This window comes from Barbus barbus (genome assembly GCF_936440315.1).
Source record: "Barbus barbus genome assembly, chromosome: 6".
NCBI classification, from domain to species: Eukaryota; Metazoa; Chordata; class Actinopteri; order Cypriniformes; family Cyprinidae; genus Barbus; species Barbus barbus.
Window position 1 is genome coordinate 28,316,405 of NC_136734.1, and position 17,493 is coordinate 28,333,897.

The window sequence follows — 17,493 nt, forward strand, 5'->3', positions numbered from 1 at the left end:
TTTAGAATACAACACACATGCATAGTCATAAAAAATATAGTGAATACACATGATAAAAACATCCTATTTAATTCAAAACGGAACCAGGGATTAACAGTACTATACCATTAGTCATTAAAATCAAACATAGCTTCCGTGATTATAAATAACCAATCCAGTGGCAGATTAACTTATTTCTTCAGTTAACACTGGTTCTCCATGCGAGGTAAACAGAAAGTGAAATGTGGGTTAGTATGGAGAAGACAAAAGATAATGAGTGGAAAAAGCCAAGCCAAACAGACCACTCTGCTGAGTCCTGTAAAAGGACTTCCATATATTTAATTTGCACAAGCAACATTAATCAACGCTCTTTTAAAATAGTTTGAAACAGAAATAGCCCATTTGGAAGTTATGAGCTCTTGTTTTTTAAAATGGGAAAATCAAGCAAAAAGAAAATGTTTTTCTCATAATAAATACTAAAACATTAATACAAAATGTTATATTTCATGACTCCTGAATGCCATGTTTTATCAAAGTTGCCCCCCCCCCCCACAGATTTGATATATTTTGAAATAACACCCACCCAAGAAATCCATCTAAATGTCCTCTAAAACGCTAAAATAATCAATATGTCATTTATAGCACAATTGCAGCATCCATAGTGGAGTGCAAATCATTTCAGCGTCTGCTGTAAACTCAGACCATCTGCTCCACTGATGGCTACTGGGATACCCAGCTGCGTCCTAACACTGTGTCCTGTGACGCGCTGGAGTGTTGCACAGCAACTGAGTACATATTCCAACCATGAATCATGAACTAGCCCTGTGCTGAGGGCAGAAAATGGACAATTAACCTGGGAGAACAGCCTCTAATGTGGCAAAAAAGCAGACGCTATTCCCCTGTTGTTATCATAGGGCAACTCTACTGTTGCCGCAAAAGCCATTACATCACTGTTTGATGCATTTACCCCTGCAGTGGAAACCTGAGTAGAAGTGGCTTACGCAAAGACACAACGAGGTTGAGAAAGGGGTACAGAGTGAGGAAAAAAAAAACATAAAAAATATAAAAACGGTGGGATAAAATGATAAAGAAAAAATGTACTGCATAATATAAGATATAAGAAAGGATCAAGACAGAATGAATCACAGGAAAAGAGTGAGTTAACTGTGGCTGCTGTGTGTGTATCAGAAGACGCTGTGAGGTTGGTGTGAGGCAGATCAAACCGGTTTGGGCTTTTGTGAAGTGTTTTCGCAGTGAACCATGAGCCACTACTCCACATAAAACCAATGAGCTTCTGAGGTCGCAGAGATTGGCTATCAAAACATCAATCAGCTAAAAAAAAGCAGCACTTCATTTTCTAAAGGGAACAGAATACTGAATTGTTTGTTACTGGTATTACAGATCCGGTTTACCCCAAAAAATTCTACAAATTATTCAATCTTTATTTTCATAAATATATAAAATGCATCAATATACAAGCATGAATCTCATTCGGTTCCAAAGAGAGATTTGTCTAAAAATACATGTACCATCCTCAGATGCTTGCTGAGTCTTTGTGACGCCTCAGTCTGTTTGTCCCCGCCTGCAGTGCGCTCTATTTCAGAAATCGCCACCCATCCAGAAACAATGGCATCTTTCAGCCGTTTCAGATTTAGATGTGCTACATTTACAGAGCTTGAATTGGTGTTTGATTTTGGCTAGTGACGTAGATAAGTTTTCTATTTCTCTCTCTTGTATTGCATAACAAAGGACTGTTGTTCTTCCTTTCTAACAGTTTCCAGTCAATATGGCGATGAAGAGCCTGTAACTGGAATAATGCAGCCCTAATCTGTGACAGCCCTGGATTAATCTGTCCTTAGTGCATCAATGAAGACCTGAGGAAGGAAGAGTCCATTTAGGACAAACTGTCTATGAATGTCCTGAAGGTCTGCAGATAAACTCAAAGGGTCAAGAAGGGGTTGGATGGAATCACACTCCTTGAGCAGCTGGAGAAGTACAATCGCCCTAGTGAACAGGCCTGAAAGAGCGCCATGGAAATGGGGTTCTATTAGCAAACTCAGCCAATCAGGATTCAGGACATCACCTAGACAACAAATGAGAGATATAATGACGTAATTGGCATGTAAACATACAGCAACTACATGCACACTATAAATAAATATTGCAGTTCATATTAATTATAATGATTTTTGATTCAATTATAAAGGAGCATCAGGAAGTTAATTAGTTATAATTGATGCGATAATAAAGAAAAACAGTCATTATGGAGATATTATATACCTAATTGTAGCTGCATACAAATTGTGAGATTCTCTTTGACAATAGCTGCATTGTTTCGGCCCCAGCGCTGCAGGTTCTTGGCGAGAGTGGAGGATTTTGGGTAATGTTTAACCAGATTCAATAGGTGTGGCAACAGGCATTCTGAGATCACAGATGGCTCTGCAAACACATTTGCTTCATCTCGCTCATATAGACTGCGACATCTGACCGACATAAGAAAACAACAACCAAGAATGTAAGAGACAGAAGAAAACAGAATGGTTGCATGTGTTTTTGTTGCGATGGGCAGCTAAAATATAATAAAAGATATAAAGATTAAAGCCTATAAGATTTTTTAAATCTACACTACCATTCAAAAGTTTGGGGTCGGTGAGATTTAAAAAAAAGTTGTTAAAAAAAGTCTCTTATGTTCACCAAGTCTGCATTTATTTGATTATAATACAGTAAAAACAACAATATTGAGAAATATTATTGAAATGCAAAATAACAGCTCTCTATTTTAAAATGTAATTTTTTTCAGTAATGGCAACACTGAATTTTCAGTAGACATTACTCCAGTCTCCAGTGTCACATGAGCTTTAAGAAATCATTCTGATAATACAACACACATGTAAAATAATAATACAATTAAAAAAGAGAAATATTTTAAGGTCGCTTTACTGGCACTTTTGATTGCATTAAATGCATCCTTGCGGAATAAACAGTATAAATTTCTTTCTTTTTATGCCGACCCCAAAGTTTTGAAACTCTACAACTGAATGTTGTTTTAAAACAAAGTAAAACTATGATAATAGTCTTTTTTTAAAACATGAACAGCAAGTAATGATTGGCTTGAATTATTGTCATGTCTGTATGTCGATTGACGTACTCTGTCTCTTTGGCCTCCTTCAGTACAGCATTCAGATCACAGTCAGGTAAGTGGCACACTAAGGCCTCCAAAGCACAACTTGCGTCCCAGAATTCCTCTAAGAGCAGGTCGAGCAGTGAGTGCAAAGCTCGGTTCACCTGCATGTAGAAGCATTTCTGTGGATCTTCCGGCCGTCGGACAGAACAGTAGAGCAGAGAGGCAAAGACAGCCGCCTTCGCTCTCACCTGTGGACTCTCATCCTGAAGCAGGCAGATACCTGTGCAGATCAAGCTTTAAAAAAAAAAAAAAAAAAAAAAAAGCAATGGAAATTTAGTTATACATCAAATACTTCATGCATAATAATAATCAAATAATAAACAGCAATCCAAAGCCTGAACCAGATGAAGAAACAATTAATCTGCAAATCTAACCAGACAGAAATATAAAACATCCTGACAGTGCACTACATATTTTGTTTCTTCCCTGTCTAGCTGACTGCCCAAACTAATTGAGTTATCAAAGCACACCTCTTTATTATACCTGGTACTGAGCTCTTTGAGCGTGAGGCCTCCTGTCAGGCTCCTGGTCACTACGTGGACGCCGCACAGACACAGAGCCTGTGCACAGGCTGCTCTGAGGGCCTCAGGAGCTTCAGGACATCTGTGCTTCTCTAATAACTTACACCAGCGCTGGAGCAAAGACAAGTCCACACTGAGAGAATGACAGCGAGAATAGACAGGCAAAACAGAGTAAAAAGTCTGAGCAATGGTAAATCCATGAGCCATCTCTCAAGACTTTCCGATTTCTCAGAAACATCAGTAAGTTGATATAAAACAGCGCACACAACTCATTTTAGTCTCATAATGTGATGTCTTTCTGAGTGGAACAAAAATATTATACATGAAAAAAAAAAAAATCTAGAATTGATTGGTGACTGTGTGTTAATTCTGGAGGTCTACTCTCTTTCGAAAACACTGCCAGACTCAGCATTTGTTTTTGTTTTTTCTTAAGAAATTAATAGTTTTATTAAACAAGGATGCATTAAATCCTTCTATTCGTAAAAACATATCGGAAAATATAGAAGTACAGTAAAAATACAATCACATTTTTCACAAAAATGTTAAATACAAACAAATATAAAAAACATGAAGAATATCTAATAACATCAAGCTAAACACATTAAGATTTGGCTGCATGAAAGGTGAGTTTACCTGTGACAAAGGAGCTGGCTGACTGCACACTGAGCCGTGGAGATCTGCACAGGTCCTCCTCTATCTGACTCCAGATCAGTTAACAGAACCTCCACACACTCCAGCAGCCATGCCTCCTCAAACCTTAAGGGACAGGGATGGGGCAGAGCAAGACTGTCTTCCTCAGGGGTCATAACCTCAACTAATGCGGTCAAGAATGCTCCTCTGTACTCCACGTTCTGGTCCAACAGCGCCTTCTTCAGGTTGGCCTGCAGGGGGTAGACATTGTTATTCGAATAGACCCTTTCCAGACATTACCAAAAAAAACAAAAAAAAAACACTTTCTCAATTTCTCAAGACATGTAGAGCGGTTTGGTGTTTCACTGGCTGGGCGGAAATCCTGGCTGAGTACAAACCCAGTGTGTTTTTAAAGATTACTGAATACAATGACTAACACACCCCCCTCACACGACAAGACGAAGAGTTTTATACACTTTTATATACACTGCCCTGATTTCAGGATCTTGATTGTTTTAATTTCCTTCAGTTGTATTTGGTTAACATTTGCAAACGGCTCAAATTACCAGCCTATGATATTTGTGAAAAGTGAGGGTTTAGCAGTAGGTCTAGAAACAAACACTTGTAATTTTAATGTTAAATCAAGACTATTAATTGTAAAGAAAAAAAACAACTTTAAAATAAATGCATGTTTTCATGCCTGAGCAGCACAGAATGAGTAAAGTGGCATTAACAGAAGCATTTGTAAACAACCAGATGGAGCACAGATTAACAAAATGTCTTTAGATGCATTTTTTTAAATTTGAAGGTTTTTAATTTGATACATTTTAAACAGCGCACAGCTTATTGGCAGCAAGGCATGATGCATAGGCCAAAGATGTTCATCTACTTCACTTTATGTGCAAATAAGCTAGATGGATGTTTTTGGCCACTGGACTGTCTTGCTGAAACAGAACACAGGAACATGCCCTGAGTGAAAAAGCCCAGAGTCGACCTCACTGGCTCAAACACAAATGGTTTGCTGTTTAAAAAAAACCAGATCTTATAGGCCTCAAACCTTTAAATGGTACAGTGAATGCAACTTATTTAAACATCAAAAGCTGTCTAGTTTATCTCAGTATAATTATTGCATCTTTGCATTAAAGTGTCACAATACAATAACGACAACAAAATCAACCGACCATTTACAGAGGCAAAAGTGAAGTGCTATAGTGATACTCACCTGTAGCGCTCTCTCCATAACCCACTGTAGGACAGTTCCTCTCCAGCCACGCCCCTCTGTTGCAGACTTGACCAATGAGAGACGTACCACTGCGTTGCCATTGGCCAGATGCTGCCATACCTGACACGCCCACTCAGGATCCCCACACAGGAAGTTCACTGCACTTTGGTGGAATGAAGCAGAGCCAACCTAAAGCACACAAAACATTCACAATCAACATTTCTCTTACTGTGTATGTTCATGACAGCACACGCCAAAGGACAGGAATAAGCACCTCTAGTATGTTTGGAGTCCTGTGAATCTCCTGCAGCAGTTGAGAAGAGAGCTGAGCGAGGAAAGCAACAGAGCAATGGCCTCTTATCAGCCTCACTATATCCACATACGCCAGCCGCACCAGCGGGCACCGCTGCCTCACAGATGCCATCCAGAGTCTGGACCCAAACTCACTCACAACCTCACTGAGAGATGACCGACTGCTAAACGAGAAGAGTCAGATTGCAATTTGATCACTGAGTATGACTGGTGCAGCAAAAAACAATGACAAACTAATGACAAAAAGTGTCATTTCCTTCATGAGATACACTGCTCTACTCTTACATGTTAGTTTTCAGTGCCCGGGCCAGTATGGCTCCTATCTGTAGGAGTTGGCCATGCAGTACGTTGTGACAGCACACAACGTCTGGTGATTCCGGCAGCTTTTCCACCAAATGCAGGACAGTTGCCAGATATTCACTTGGTGGTATCATAGCAACTAGGGCTCTTGATGACATCACTCGTATGCCATAGACTGGGCTGGCAGCTAGCAGGAAGAGCGGAGGCAGGAATTCCGACAGAGCCCTGAAGAAAACACAAAGACATCAAACAAATAAGAAACAAGTGACTATTAATCATTACTAAGGGGAAAAGGCATTTGACAGATTTGAATATCCAAAATAATAAAAATCTACTTATATAATATCGAAATCATATAATAAATCGTATTCAAATTTGGCAAAAAATTAAAATTAAATCAAATATAATTAGTGCTGTCAAACAATTAATAGCAATTAATCGCATCCAAAATAAAAGTTTGTTTACATAATATATGTGTGTGTACTGTGTATATTTATTATGTATATATAAATACACACACACACAGTATATATTTCAAAAATATTTACATGTATATATTTATATTCATATAATTTATATCATATATAAATATATTTAAAATATAAACAACTTATGTTTTTTTAAATATACATGCATGTGTGTGTTTTTATATATACATAATAAATATACACAGTACACACACGTATTATATAAACAAAAACTTTTATTTTGGATGCGATTAATCGCGATTAATCGATTGACAGCACTAAATATAATATAATATAATAGCCAGATTTTAATAAATCCACAGTTTTATACATCATATAGCAAGCATACTATTATATGATTTAAAAATAAAAACCTAAATATACATTATATTACATATTATATGGTATTAAAATTCTAATTATATTCAAATTTGGAAAATAATATAATACAACACAATAATATAATACACATTAAGATTTTTAGTTTAAAATTGTATAATTTTATATTATATAAAAATCTAAACACGGAATATAATGTAATAATATAATATAATATTAAACAAAATTGTGGATATTTAAATCAGGCAAATAATATAATAAAATACTATTTAATGTAATATTCAATATATTACATTTATGTTCATGTATTTGGATGTATGCACCGTCATACCGAGTCTGTTCCTCAGCACCAGGCTGTAGTTTGGCGAGCAGGGTGAGGACAGGGTAGAGGGAAGGGTGTAGTAAAAGTGTGGAATCATGAAGGTCTGCAGCTGCACTTTCCAGCGCCCCCTGGAGGAAGGGCTGTAGGGCTGGGTAGAGGTTAAAGAAGGAAGGAGAGGACATGCCGGAATGAGCGGAGCCCTCTTCACCAGTAGGCTGCTGACCCAACATTCTGATACACAGAGAACCTACGAGAAGTGAAAGGTCCACATGTGACTAATTCAAAAGGGTTGAAATTAGAATAATTGTGAGCGTGACCGGTTCGTACTGTAGAGCTGCAGGGCTGCGTTCCTCATAGCCCAGCATGGTGAGCTGAGGAGTGTCAGTGACAGAACGGCCACCACAGGGGTGTACTGTAGAACAGCTACACCCAGACTGGAGCCCTTCACCAGAGCTTGAAGGGTGTGAACGGCACACACCTGTGAAAGATCAGGGGAAAGACATCTTTTATGAACATAGCTACTTTTTTCTTTAACATGTTTGATCCAGCAAAACTGTATATTTATTTAATAGGTAGATCATTGACTCTGCCTGTGGTAAGTCAAGAGTTTGGTCCCAGTCCTGGGGAAGAGGTGCTTTGGCTGTGTTCAGTAGGGTGTTAATGGTTTCTGCCAAAAGGGGGCGAGTCTTGCTAGAGTCCTCAGCAGCTAAGACACCCAAAATCAGCATGGGCAGACCGGCAGCACGCCTCGTCACTGAGGTACTACGGGGCGACTGGAGAACAGAAAGGCCCTAGAGGGAGAGAGAGAGAGCATTATGATTTTTTTATAAAATAAAATAATGAAATAAAATAAAATAAAATGAAAATGATTTAATGGCTAAAGGGATAGTTCATTCGAAAATTAAAATTCTATCATAATTACTCACCCTCATGTTGTTCCAAAACCGGTAGACCTTCGTTCATCTTCGGAACACAATTTAAGATATTTTTGATGAAATCTGAGAGCTTTCTGAACCCACATAGACAGCAATGGAACTACCACGTTCAAGGCTCAGAAACATAGCAAAGACATCGTTAAAATAGTCCATGTGACATCAGTGGTTCAACCGTAATTTTACGAAGCTATGAGAAGAACACAAAAATAGAAAGAATCAAAGAAAAAAAAAAAAAAAAAAAACTCTTCAACAATTTCTTCTCTTCCATGTCAGATTTCAATGCGCGAAATACCACGACGCATGCATGCCATGTGCATTCTTATTCTTGTAAACAAGTTGTTATTTTTGTTTTCTTTGCACACAAAAAGTATACTCGTGGCTTTATAAAATTATGGCTGAATTACTGATGTCACATGGACTATTTTAACAATGTCTTAACTACCTTTCTGGGTCTTGAACGTGTCAAATGCATCGCTGTCTATGCTCGGTCAGAAAGCTCTCGGATTTCATAAAAAATATCCTAATTTGTGTTCCGAAGATGAACAAAGGTCTCACGGGTTTGGAACGACATGACAGAATTTTCATTTTTGTGTGAACTTTTCCTTTAAATAAACACAGGTAATTTAACTTGGAATTGACATTTCTATTTGAATCCCATGAATCTCTAGTTGAGAATGAATGCTTTACTCTATTCTATTCTACCTGTTTTAATATGAGAGGCGGGATCTCTCTGATCTCCGGATCAGAGCTGCTCAGTAGAGCCCTACAGAACTTAGTAAAGCCAATGCAGCAGCCCTCTACTGCCCCCTAATGGAAGATGAGAGAAAAAGAGAGAACAGGACCACAAATATAAGATGTTACTGTGAAAAAAAAAAAGTGTACGGAAAAAGTTTTTGGATCAATGTGAAAAGAGCAAATCTGTCATACCCAGTGTCTACATTTCAGAATGATGTCTTTAAATACTTTGGAAGCCCTCCTGAGTTCTTCCACACTCAAAGTCAGTTCTTTACAGTGCAATGACAGGATTCTCTCCACCAGGGAGCCCAGAAAAATACCAATATCCTACCAGGAAAGCAGATCATCCATATCTTAAATTTACATAATACTTTTTGTAAACCACAGCTTAAAATGTAGGCTGATGTTCTGTCATCCTACTAGCAGCTTTACCTTCAAGGAAACCCAGCAGCAGGTCAGCACTAGACTATGTTCCTCAGAGAGCAGCACATTCTCCTCTCCATCCTCATCAAGCCCCGCCCCCTCAACCCCACCCTGACCAATCAGAGAACTGATTGCATTCCCCATGTCACAGAATGATGGAGGCACATCTGTGACAAAAAGAAAAGTATATTCTTATAAGAGAATCTCTTCAGACATATTTTTTACATCTGGAGTTTCAGTGCACCTTTCTCCTGTGTGTCTTGGTCCCCATACAGCACTCCTAACAGCAGTAGAGTGAGCTTTTCTACTAAAGACACAATGTCTCCTGCAACACTGTGGGTTACTGACTCCACTAGGACCCCTGGCACCTCCAGCAAGCCCCTCTGCAGAGCGCTTACAACACCTGAAGTAATAAAATGCACTACATTTGTGGATTATTTCAGCATATTTTCAAATATATTAACAGTGAAACCTCCGCTTAGTGGTAAACAGCTGTAGCAAGATCTATAAACTTGGCTCAGGTTTTATACCATGAATAGGCGTGGTACGAGCTGCAAGCAGCATGTCATTCCTGGCAGTGAGGTAATGGTGCTCCAGTTTGGTGAGAAGAAACGTCATCAATTTATCTGACTGTTTCTCCCCATGTTCAAATGTCCCATCCACCCTATGACACAGAAATACACACACACACACACACACACACAAAAAATATTCAAAATAAAGAAAATATTGTTCTCGTAAAACCTTTAATACAACAAGGATTAGATTGATCAAATGTGACAGTAAAGACTAAATGCCGTGTTTTTGAACTTTCTATTGATCAAAGAATCCTGGAAAAAAAACAAACAAAAAAAACAAACAAACATGGAAATTCAGCTGTCATCACAGGAATATATTACATTTAAAAAAATATAGCAAAATAGAAAACATTTATTTAAAATTGTAATTATATTTCACAATACTACTGTTTTTACTGTAATGTCAAACATAAAACTTTTGAACAGCAGTGCATGTGTATCGTTTCATACTTCAAGACAAAAAGAGCAAAAGCGATGTTTGCTCACTTGTGCAGTAGAAGTTTGATCATCAGTGCCCCCATCTGGGCCTCCTGGACCCGTGGGCTGTGAAGCAGCCGTTCTGCCCGGCTCAACAGCACAGCTGTGACATCATCCGGGAGAGACGAGGGGAAAAATCTGAGAAGTAGCTCTGCAGACAGTTCACGGATCTACAACACAGGGACAACATATGCCAGGCAAATACATCACATTACAGACAATTGGGGCAAGGGTTTCAACTGTGCATACACTTCATTTCAAAAGTCTGGGGTTGATAATATCTTAATGTTATTTTTTAAGAATTCTCTAATGCTCACCAAGGGTGCATTTATTTGATCAGAAATACAGTATATACAGTAATGTTGTGAAATATCATTACAATTTCCAAGAACTGTTTTCTATTTTTATATATTTTAGAATTTATTCCTGTGATGCAAAGCTGAATCTTCAGCATCATTACTCCAGTCTTCAGTGCCACATGATCCTTCAGAAATCATTCTAATACGCTGTTCTGGTGCTCAAGAAACCGTTCTTGATACAATTATCTTAAAATGTTCTTACTGCCACTTTTTAATGCATTCTTGGTGAACAAAATTATTAGTTTCTTTAAACAAATCTTACTGACCCCATGCTTTTGAACAGTATCGTCTATTCATTTAATTTTACCTCATTGGTCGAATCCTCCAAACAGCCAATCAGGACAAGCATCTTTGACTTTGAGAAGAAATCCCACTTTCCCCTCTCTTTTGCCCAGTTTATAAGAGTAGACATATTGGCTAAAAAAAAAAAAAAAAAAAAAAAAAAAAAAAATCTCTATCAATTTATTATATTCAGCAACGAAGATAAAATAATCAATTTGAAGTTAGAGATCAAAAAGAGTTAAAAGATGAAAAAATAAAAAATATATATATTCCAGGGTACTTCACAGGATACTACCACAGTACAAAAACTTGATATATAACCATGGCATGCTTCTGTAAGTGTTGCTTTATTACCAGGTGGTTGTCCCTTCTTCCTGTCTGGACTCCAGGTGTCTGTACATGTCTCCAGCACTGCAGACAGCAGGAGCAGAACAGTCTTCTTCCTCTGGTAGCTGCTGTCAGGAGTCAAATAGACCAATGACAGCTGGAACAGCCAGTCAACAAACTCTGAGGGAAAATATCATGAAAAACCCACATGATCTTAGCAATAAAGTAATTTTATGATGTTCTATTGATTAAAATGCTTCATATATTAAATGTATTTTTTTTGGATTATTATTAAAGGTGGGGTATGCCAAAACAAACTTGTAGCCAATCAGCAATAAGGGGCGTGTCTACTCATGATGCGGGAGAGAGCGTACTCAGTGCACATGACGAACAGAAAGATAGAGAGGAAAACGTCTGCGGAGCGATAAGGCAAGAAGTAGGACTCGTGTAAATATCGGATCAGCTTTCCAGTGCTGGAGAGAACTCAAGGAGCGGAAGGCCTGCGATCGGACGCCGAGGTTGCTTTATTTCTTCTCGATAGGCGAGTACACTGTATCTACACCAGACACACCACGCCGCAACAGTTAAAGTCTCCCTACACTGGACACGATAAAGTTCCCATTGAAAATCAATTGAAATTGGTGTCAGCACATCATAAATAGAACGCGACAGCATCACTGATTATAATGACTTCTATAGTATTTTGTCGCGCTGCTCGCATTCGGTGTAGACACGGTGTAACATCGGTTTTGCTTTGTTTCACAGAACTAATTGTTGCCTGGGTTGCGTAGGCTACGTATGTGTGAGGCGACGCTATCAAAATAGGGGCGAGACCCTTTTGGGGTAGGGGGCATGTTTGTTTTGGTGATTTCAAATATCAACATTGGCTACCAGAAATCGCTTACCCCACCTTTAATCATGGGTGACAATCACACCTACCTATAAACTTCGACAACGGCAATAAAAACTTGCATCCATGCCAATAGATGACGGTAATCAAAGACTATTATTATATTGGTAATTTAGAAAGACGAGTGAGTGCCAGCAAAACATAATAAAAATCTTATTTGTGCACCTTTAAAATAATGTTGAAATCAAATGTAAAAATGTATAATGTGTATTTTCATAAAATTTTAATTTGAAAACCCCTCACCGACTCCTTGTTTAAGCTCCGCCTCCTCTTCCTCTGTGAGCCCTTTTTTACTATTATGGCCTTTGATGCTTGCCATGCAACTGTCTCTTATTCTCACCAAGAATTTCCTCAGCGCTGCCTGAAGGTGCTGGCGGAACGGTGACGATTCGCTGTTGAGATTGAGCGGGATGAAGTCTCTCAGAGCGGAATACTCCACATGTGATGGGGCTTCTTTGGTCTTTGGACTGCAGCAGAGGACGTTCAGAGCTGCAAGCCGGATGCTGTCATCCAGAGAGGAGAGGGCAAGATGGAGAGTCTTAAGAGCATGGGGGCTGTCTGCACTCCAGAGGGAATGTCCACTTGTAGCCCGCTGGGCGCTCATGACACAGGCCCACGCGTGAAGGTGACCGGGAACCGCAGGGTCCAGAGCTGACAACAGAGTGTCAAAAGCACCTGGAAATATACGTAGTGTTGAGGGCAGAAGATGGCTAGAGGCATTATTTTGAAGAAGAGTTAATTCTGAAGTCAAAGCCTCCAGAACGACTGGTTGCCACCGCCGAGCCCATTGATAGGCTGAGTCTTGTTCAGTGGGCGGGGCTTCTTGGGATGCATTTATAATAAGCTCGCGTTTCTGTTCCTGAAGGAGGGATTTGTAGACTTCTGAGGCACATGGAGAAAGGTGATTGGTGGAGAGGCATTTTAGGATGTGAGAGGGAAGAGCTGGATACAATTCCAAAACCTTTTATGAGGAGAAACGATATTTTATTTTAAATTTATTTAAAATTACTTTTATAATGAACTGATGCTAATAAGCCTCTCAGAAAGCTAAAACAAAGCTTCTTTTCCAAATCATGTAGTATTTACATAAAAATGTATTTCTGATATACTTTATCATTTTAAATTATTGCTTTTATTTTTACATTTATATTAAATTTATATTAGAATAAATGTATACATTCTTAAAATAAATGTATTTATTAGTCATGCATAAAATATTATTTATAATATTCATATTATATTATTGATAACATAGTAGTTATAACTTTTAAAAAAAAAAACGTTAAAAAAAGGAGGTAGAATGAACAAGGGTGTCTGATCACTGCTCTTACCTTGTCTGTTCCTGCATATGGCAGAATTGCAGTAAGTGGTAAATACTTTGCTTTGGATTTCCAAGGCAGTTCTGATATTCTGTTCAGTAACTCCACATAAAGTGTCTTATCTGTATTCTCAAAGTGCAGACAATCCTTCTCATAGATCTCCATAAACAGACAGAAAGCACTACGTGCCACCTCTGCAACTCCATCCAACTACAATAAAAGTAATGAAGAAAATACCAGCTGAGTGCATGTGTTCCTGTGATTAACTTTGGTTAAATGTCTGGTTTTATCATTTAATATGGATTTTTACATTTTCTCAAGAAAGTATGAGTGGTTCTTGCCTATACAAAACCGCTAGGGAGTTCTGAGTGGTTTTAAAACAGCCCAATTAGAAAGAGCCCATCTTACTCCATACTTAGTGTTCAAACCCATATACCTTAAAATAAAGTATATTCGGTTTCATAGTGAGCAAAAGGCTTACCGGGCTCTCTGCATTGCTCCAGATGATTTGTGTAAGGTGCTGCTGGAGGTCTGAATCTAAAGCAACACCAGTGACTTCCCAAACCTCACTGAGGCACTCTTTCAGCCTCTTCAGCCAAATAGTAAACACTACAAAACACATGTGCATACAATATTAGACACTGCAGTCATGCACAGACCCAGCAATCTACAGAGTGACGCATGAGGACAGAGAGCTTGTACCTTGAAAAACATAGTAATGACAGTCAAGCTTTTCTTCACAAAGAGCTGAGATGAAGGGGAACAACCCATTCAGGAGAAGACAAGTCTGATAAAACAAAAGAAAGAGTAAGTAATTATATATTCCGTTTTGGATCGTTCTTAGAAAAAGCAGTCTATGTGCTGCTTGCGTACCCCTTGTTTGCCATGGTGACTGACAAGAATGTCATTTCTGCAGCAAGTTAACAAGCCCCTGCATACAGCCAGTCTGTCCACTCCGTCCTGACGTCTGGGACGACAGTGCACCTGTAGCTCACCTACTGTCAATCTCCACGGTTCTGAGACACACATAATTCACATATTCCAAGACAGGCAACTATCAAAGCAAACTAGTTATTTAATTGTACATTTTAGATAAAGAAAAGACATTTATATTGTTAAAAAAAATTATATTTCAAATAAAAGCTATTTATCAAAAGCAACAAGAATTTAACACTGATAATAATAAATGTTTTTAAGCAACAAATCAGCATTTTAGAGATTAAAATTATAATGTTGCCTTTACAGGAACAAATTGTAAAAACAGGAAACATTTTAAAATACATAAAAAAAAAAGTTTTAAAACAATATTACACTTTTACTGTATTTCTTATCAAATAACATACATTCAAAAACATTTTTAAAAGTCTTACCAATCACAATATTTTAGTTTAAACAGTAGTCATATACCTTTAAAGGGATAGTTCACCCAAAAAGTTAATTACTCACCCTCATGTCGTTTCAAACCCGTAAGACCTTCATTCATCTTCAGAAGACAAATTAAAATATTTTTGATGAACATATCAGTTGCATTGCTGTCTATGCAGGGTCAGAAAGCTCTCGGATTTCAAGGCCCAGAAACGTAGAAAGGACATTGTTGAAATCCATGTGACATGAGTGGTTCAACAGTAATGTTATGAACTGTCGTGGGACTCTAGTGAATGTGCATTGAAGAAATTGTTAAATAAAATCATTATTTTTGTTTTCTTTGTGCACAAAATGTATTCTTGTAGCTTCATAAAATTATGGTTGAACCACTGATGTCACATGGACTATTGTAATGATGTCCTTACTAGATTTCTGTGCCTTGAATGTGTCAGTTGCATATTTATTTTTGGGTGAACTATTCCTTTAAGTGCAAGTAAATACAGTAGCTGACCTGTGTTAGTGATTTGCAGCAGACTCCAGGCAGCTGATCCTGCACACTGACTGTCTGTCGCTGTGGTGAGCAGCATTGCAACCGCAGTGCCAGCCAACAAACGTATATCTCTGCTGGAAACCTGAAAAACACCATTAAATGACACAAAATTAGATTGCTAGATACAACCATTTTAGTTTTTTCCAAAAATATAGTTGGGACCACAAGCACCAACCTCTCCTAAGATAACGCTCATCAGGAACTCCAAAATATCTCTCAAACTCATATTTGCACTTTCCTTACTGTAGACCATCAGGGACACCTGACCTGTCAGCAGCTGAAACACCTGCAAACACACCTGAGAACAACACAACAAGAGCTGTAAGGATGCAGATCCACATCAGCTGTGGTTTAAAGCAGTGAAGCTTCAAAAAAAGTGGGTGGTACAAAAACTAGATTTCCACCTTGACTGTCTGATAGCACAGCGGCCCATTTCTGGTTGCTTCATCTGACGTAACAACAGGAATCATCTCGGCAAGTTTACTAAGCAGAGTGCTGCATTCTGCTTTGAGAACCTCTCGTCCCTTAGTGCTGTCCTCCAAGAACATACAGGCTGCCATGGGGGACACACCACAACTATTACAACACAACAGACATGGCTACAGACGTCTGTAAAGTAGTAGTGAACTGATGCACACTCACCTATCTGAAGATCTTTCAATGAAAACGCCTGCAAAACAACAACAATTTTTTTTTAATTGATCAAAATTAGAGCATGCCCAGAAATGCATTTGTATGCTTTAACATTTGTTATATATAATATAAAAATTTATATAATATTACTACTATTAAAAGTAATTTGTTTACCTGTTTTTGGTGCAAAAGGTTCAGAAGATATTGTTTAACTTCCTCAAAGATTATGGAGTAGTTTATTTCAGCCAAGACCTGCAGCATCTGTAAAACAGAGTTAAGAATGTGTTGTTTTAAGGGAAACCAACAAACAGGAGCAAAAATTATGTTTAAGTAAAGGTGAAAATTACTTGGTCTAATTTGCGGCATGTAGATGAAGAGGTCACTGCCTCTAACTGCAAGGCCAAAACAAGCTGAACAAATTGATGAAGAGCAGCAGGCTGTAAGGAACCAAGTGCTTCTTTTGGGATCTTCTGCAGGATCTGTGAAGCCTCCTCCAGTGAGCGCTCCCTGCTCCGTTTGCCTGCACTCCTGTCAATAAAACACCATCTCTCATTCACAAACAATATAGGGGTGTTTTTTTTACTCCAACTGACTAGAAATAACCTCTTAAAATAGTTTTCACGCTCTTTCTAGGTAACACTTGACATGCATGTCTTTAATTCCCTCTGAAACACCACAAACAATTCCAAATAATGCACTGCGTTTAATGACATTTTAAACATATATGTCTTATAAATAGCATTTCTTGCAATTACAGTACTTGTAGTATATTCACTTTTCAATTTCAAGTACATTAATGATTGTGTTTACATACAAGTAATGACAAGAAAACGAAATATACAATATAACAACTAAAAATACTTACATATTATAATTAATAATACAATAAATATATAGTTCACTAACATCCCAAATTTAGAGCGTGTACAGAGAAATCACTCACCCGATATCAAATTAAAGTGTATTTTAAACAAAATAGCATTCAACAGTACTAGGCAGATATTAAATGTATTATCTCTCTACAGAGCAGCTCCCTAACTTACTTGGTATTTTCTGTCAGCTTCTGCAAGAAAATCCTTAGCGTGTCTTTGACATCAGATGATATTTGATCTTCAGAAGCGACAGATTTCAGAACTGCATCAGCTTGTCCCGAGGAAAATTTTAAAATTGTCATAATTGCGAGTTTTTGTCAGCCCAAACCATGTGTAAACTCAGTCTCATTCTACAGCGAGATACAGTGTCACACACATGATTAGCGCACTCTAGCGCCCCCTACCGGCGCGACTGTACGGTAATCTAACCTATATGTGCGCAGTCTCATTCT

At 38.1% G+C, this 17,493-nt stretch overlaps 1 protein-coding gene across 2 annotated transcripts; it reads right to left on the minus strand.

The window, feature by feature from the left end:
• Window positions 1-1,402: 1,402 nt before the first annotated feature.
• LOC306871504 (tRNA (32-2'-O)-methyltransferase regulator THADA) lies at window positions 1,403-17,408 on the minus strand. Of its 2 annotated transcripts, XM_079419502.1 has the most exons (32): window positions 17,213-17,393; window positions 16,517-16,697; window positions 16,344-16,430; window positions 16,179-16,206; window positions 15,941-16,089; window positions 15,712-15,834; window positions 15,498-15,618; window positions 15,068-15,104; window positions 14,495-14,637; window positions 14,324-14,408; window positions 14,103-14,230; window positions 13,634-13,831; window positions 12,546-13,263; window positions 11,420-11,572; window positions 11,091-11,200; window positions 10,434-10,594; window positions 9,900-10,033; window positions 9,614-9,772; window positions 9,379-9,536; window positions 9,139-9,273; window positions 8,914-9,018; window positions 7,867-8,067; window positions 7,604-7,754; window positions 7,286-7,523; window positions 6,134-6,373; window positions 5,811-6,012; window positions 5,537-5,725; window positions 4,318-4,565; window positions 3,647-3,817; window positions 3,128-3,397; window positions 2,260-2,462; window positions 1,403-2,062 (listed from the first exon to the last, which is right to left on the minus strand). In XM_079419502.1, exons 8-32 carry the CDS (start codon window positions 15,102-15,104, stop codon window positions 1,824-1,826), a joined length of 4,776 nt encoding a protein of 1,591 aa, XP_079275628.1. In that variant the 5' UTR covers window positions 15,498-15,618; window positions 15,712-15,834; window positions 15,941-16,089; window positions 16,179-16,206; window positions 16,344-16,430; window positions 16,517-16,697; window positions 17,213-17,393; the 3' UTR covers window positions 1,403-1,823. The 2 variants fall into 2 exon arrangements, with proteins under 2 accessions (XP_079275628.1, XP_079275627.1); XM_079419501.1 differs by lacking the exon at window positions 15,068-15,104 and having other exon boundaries at window positions 17,213-17,408.
• Window positions 17,409-17,493: the final 85 nt, after the last annotated feature.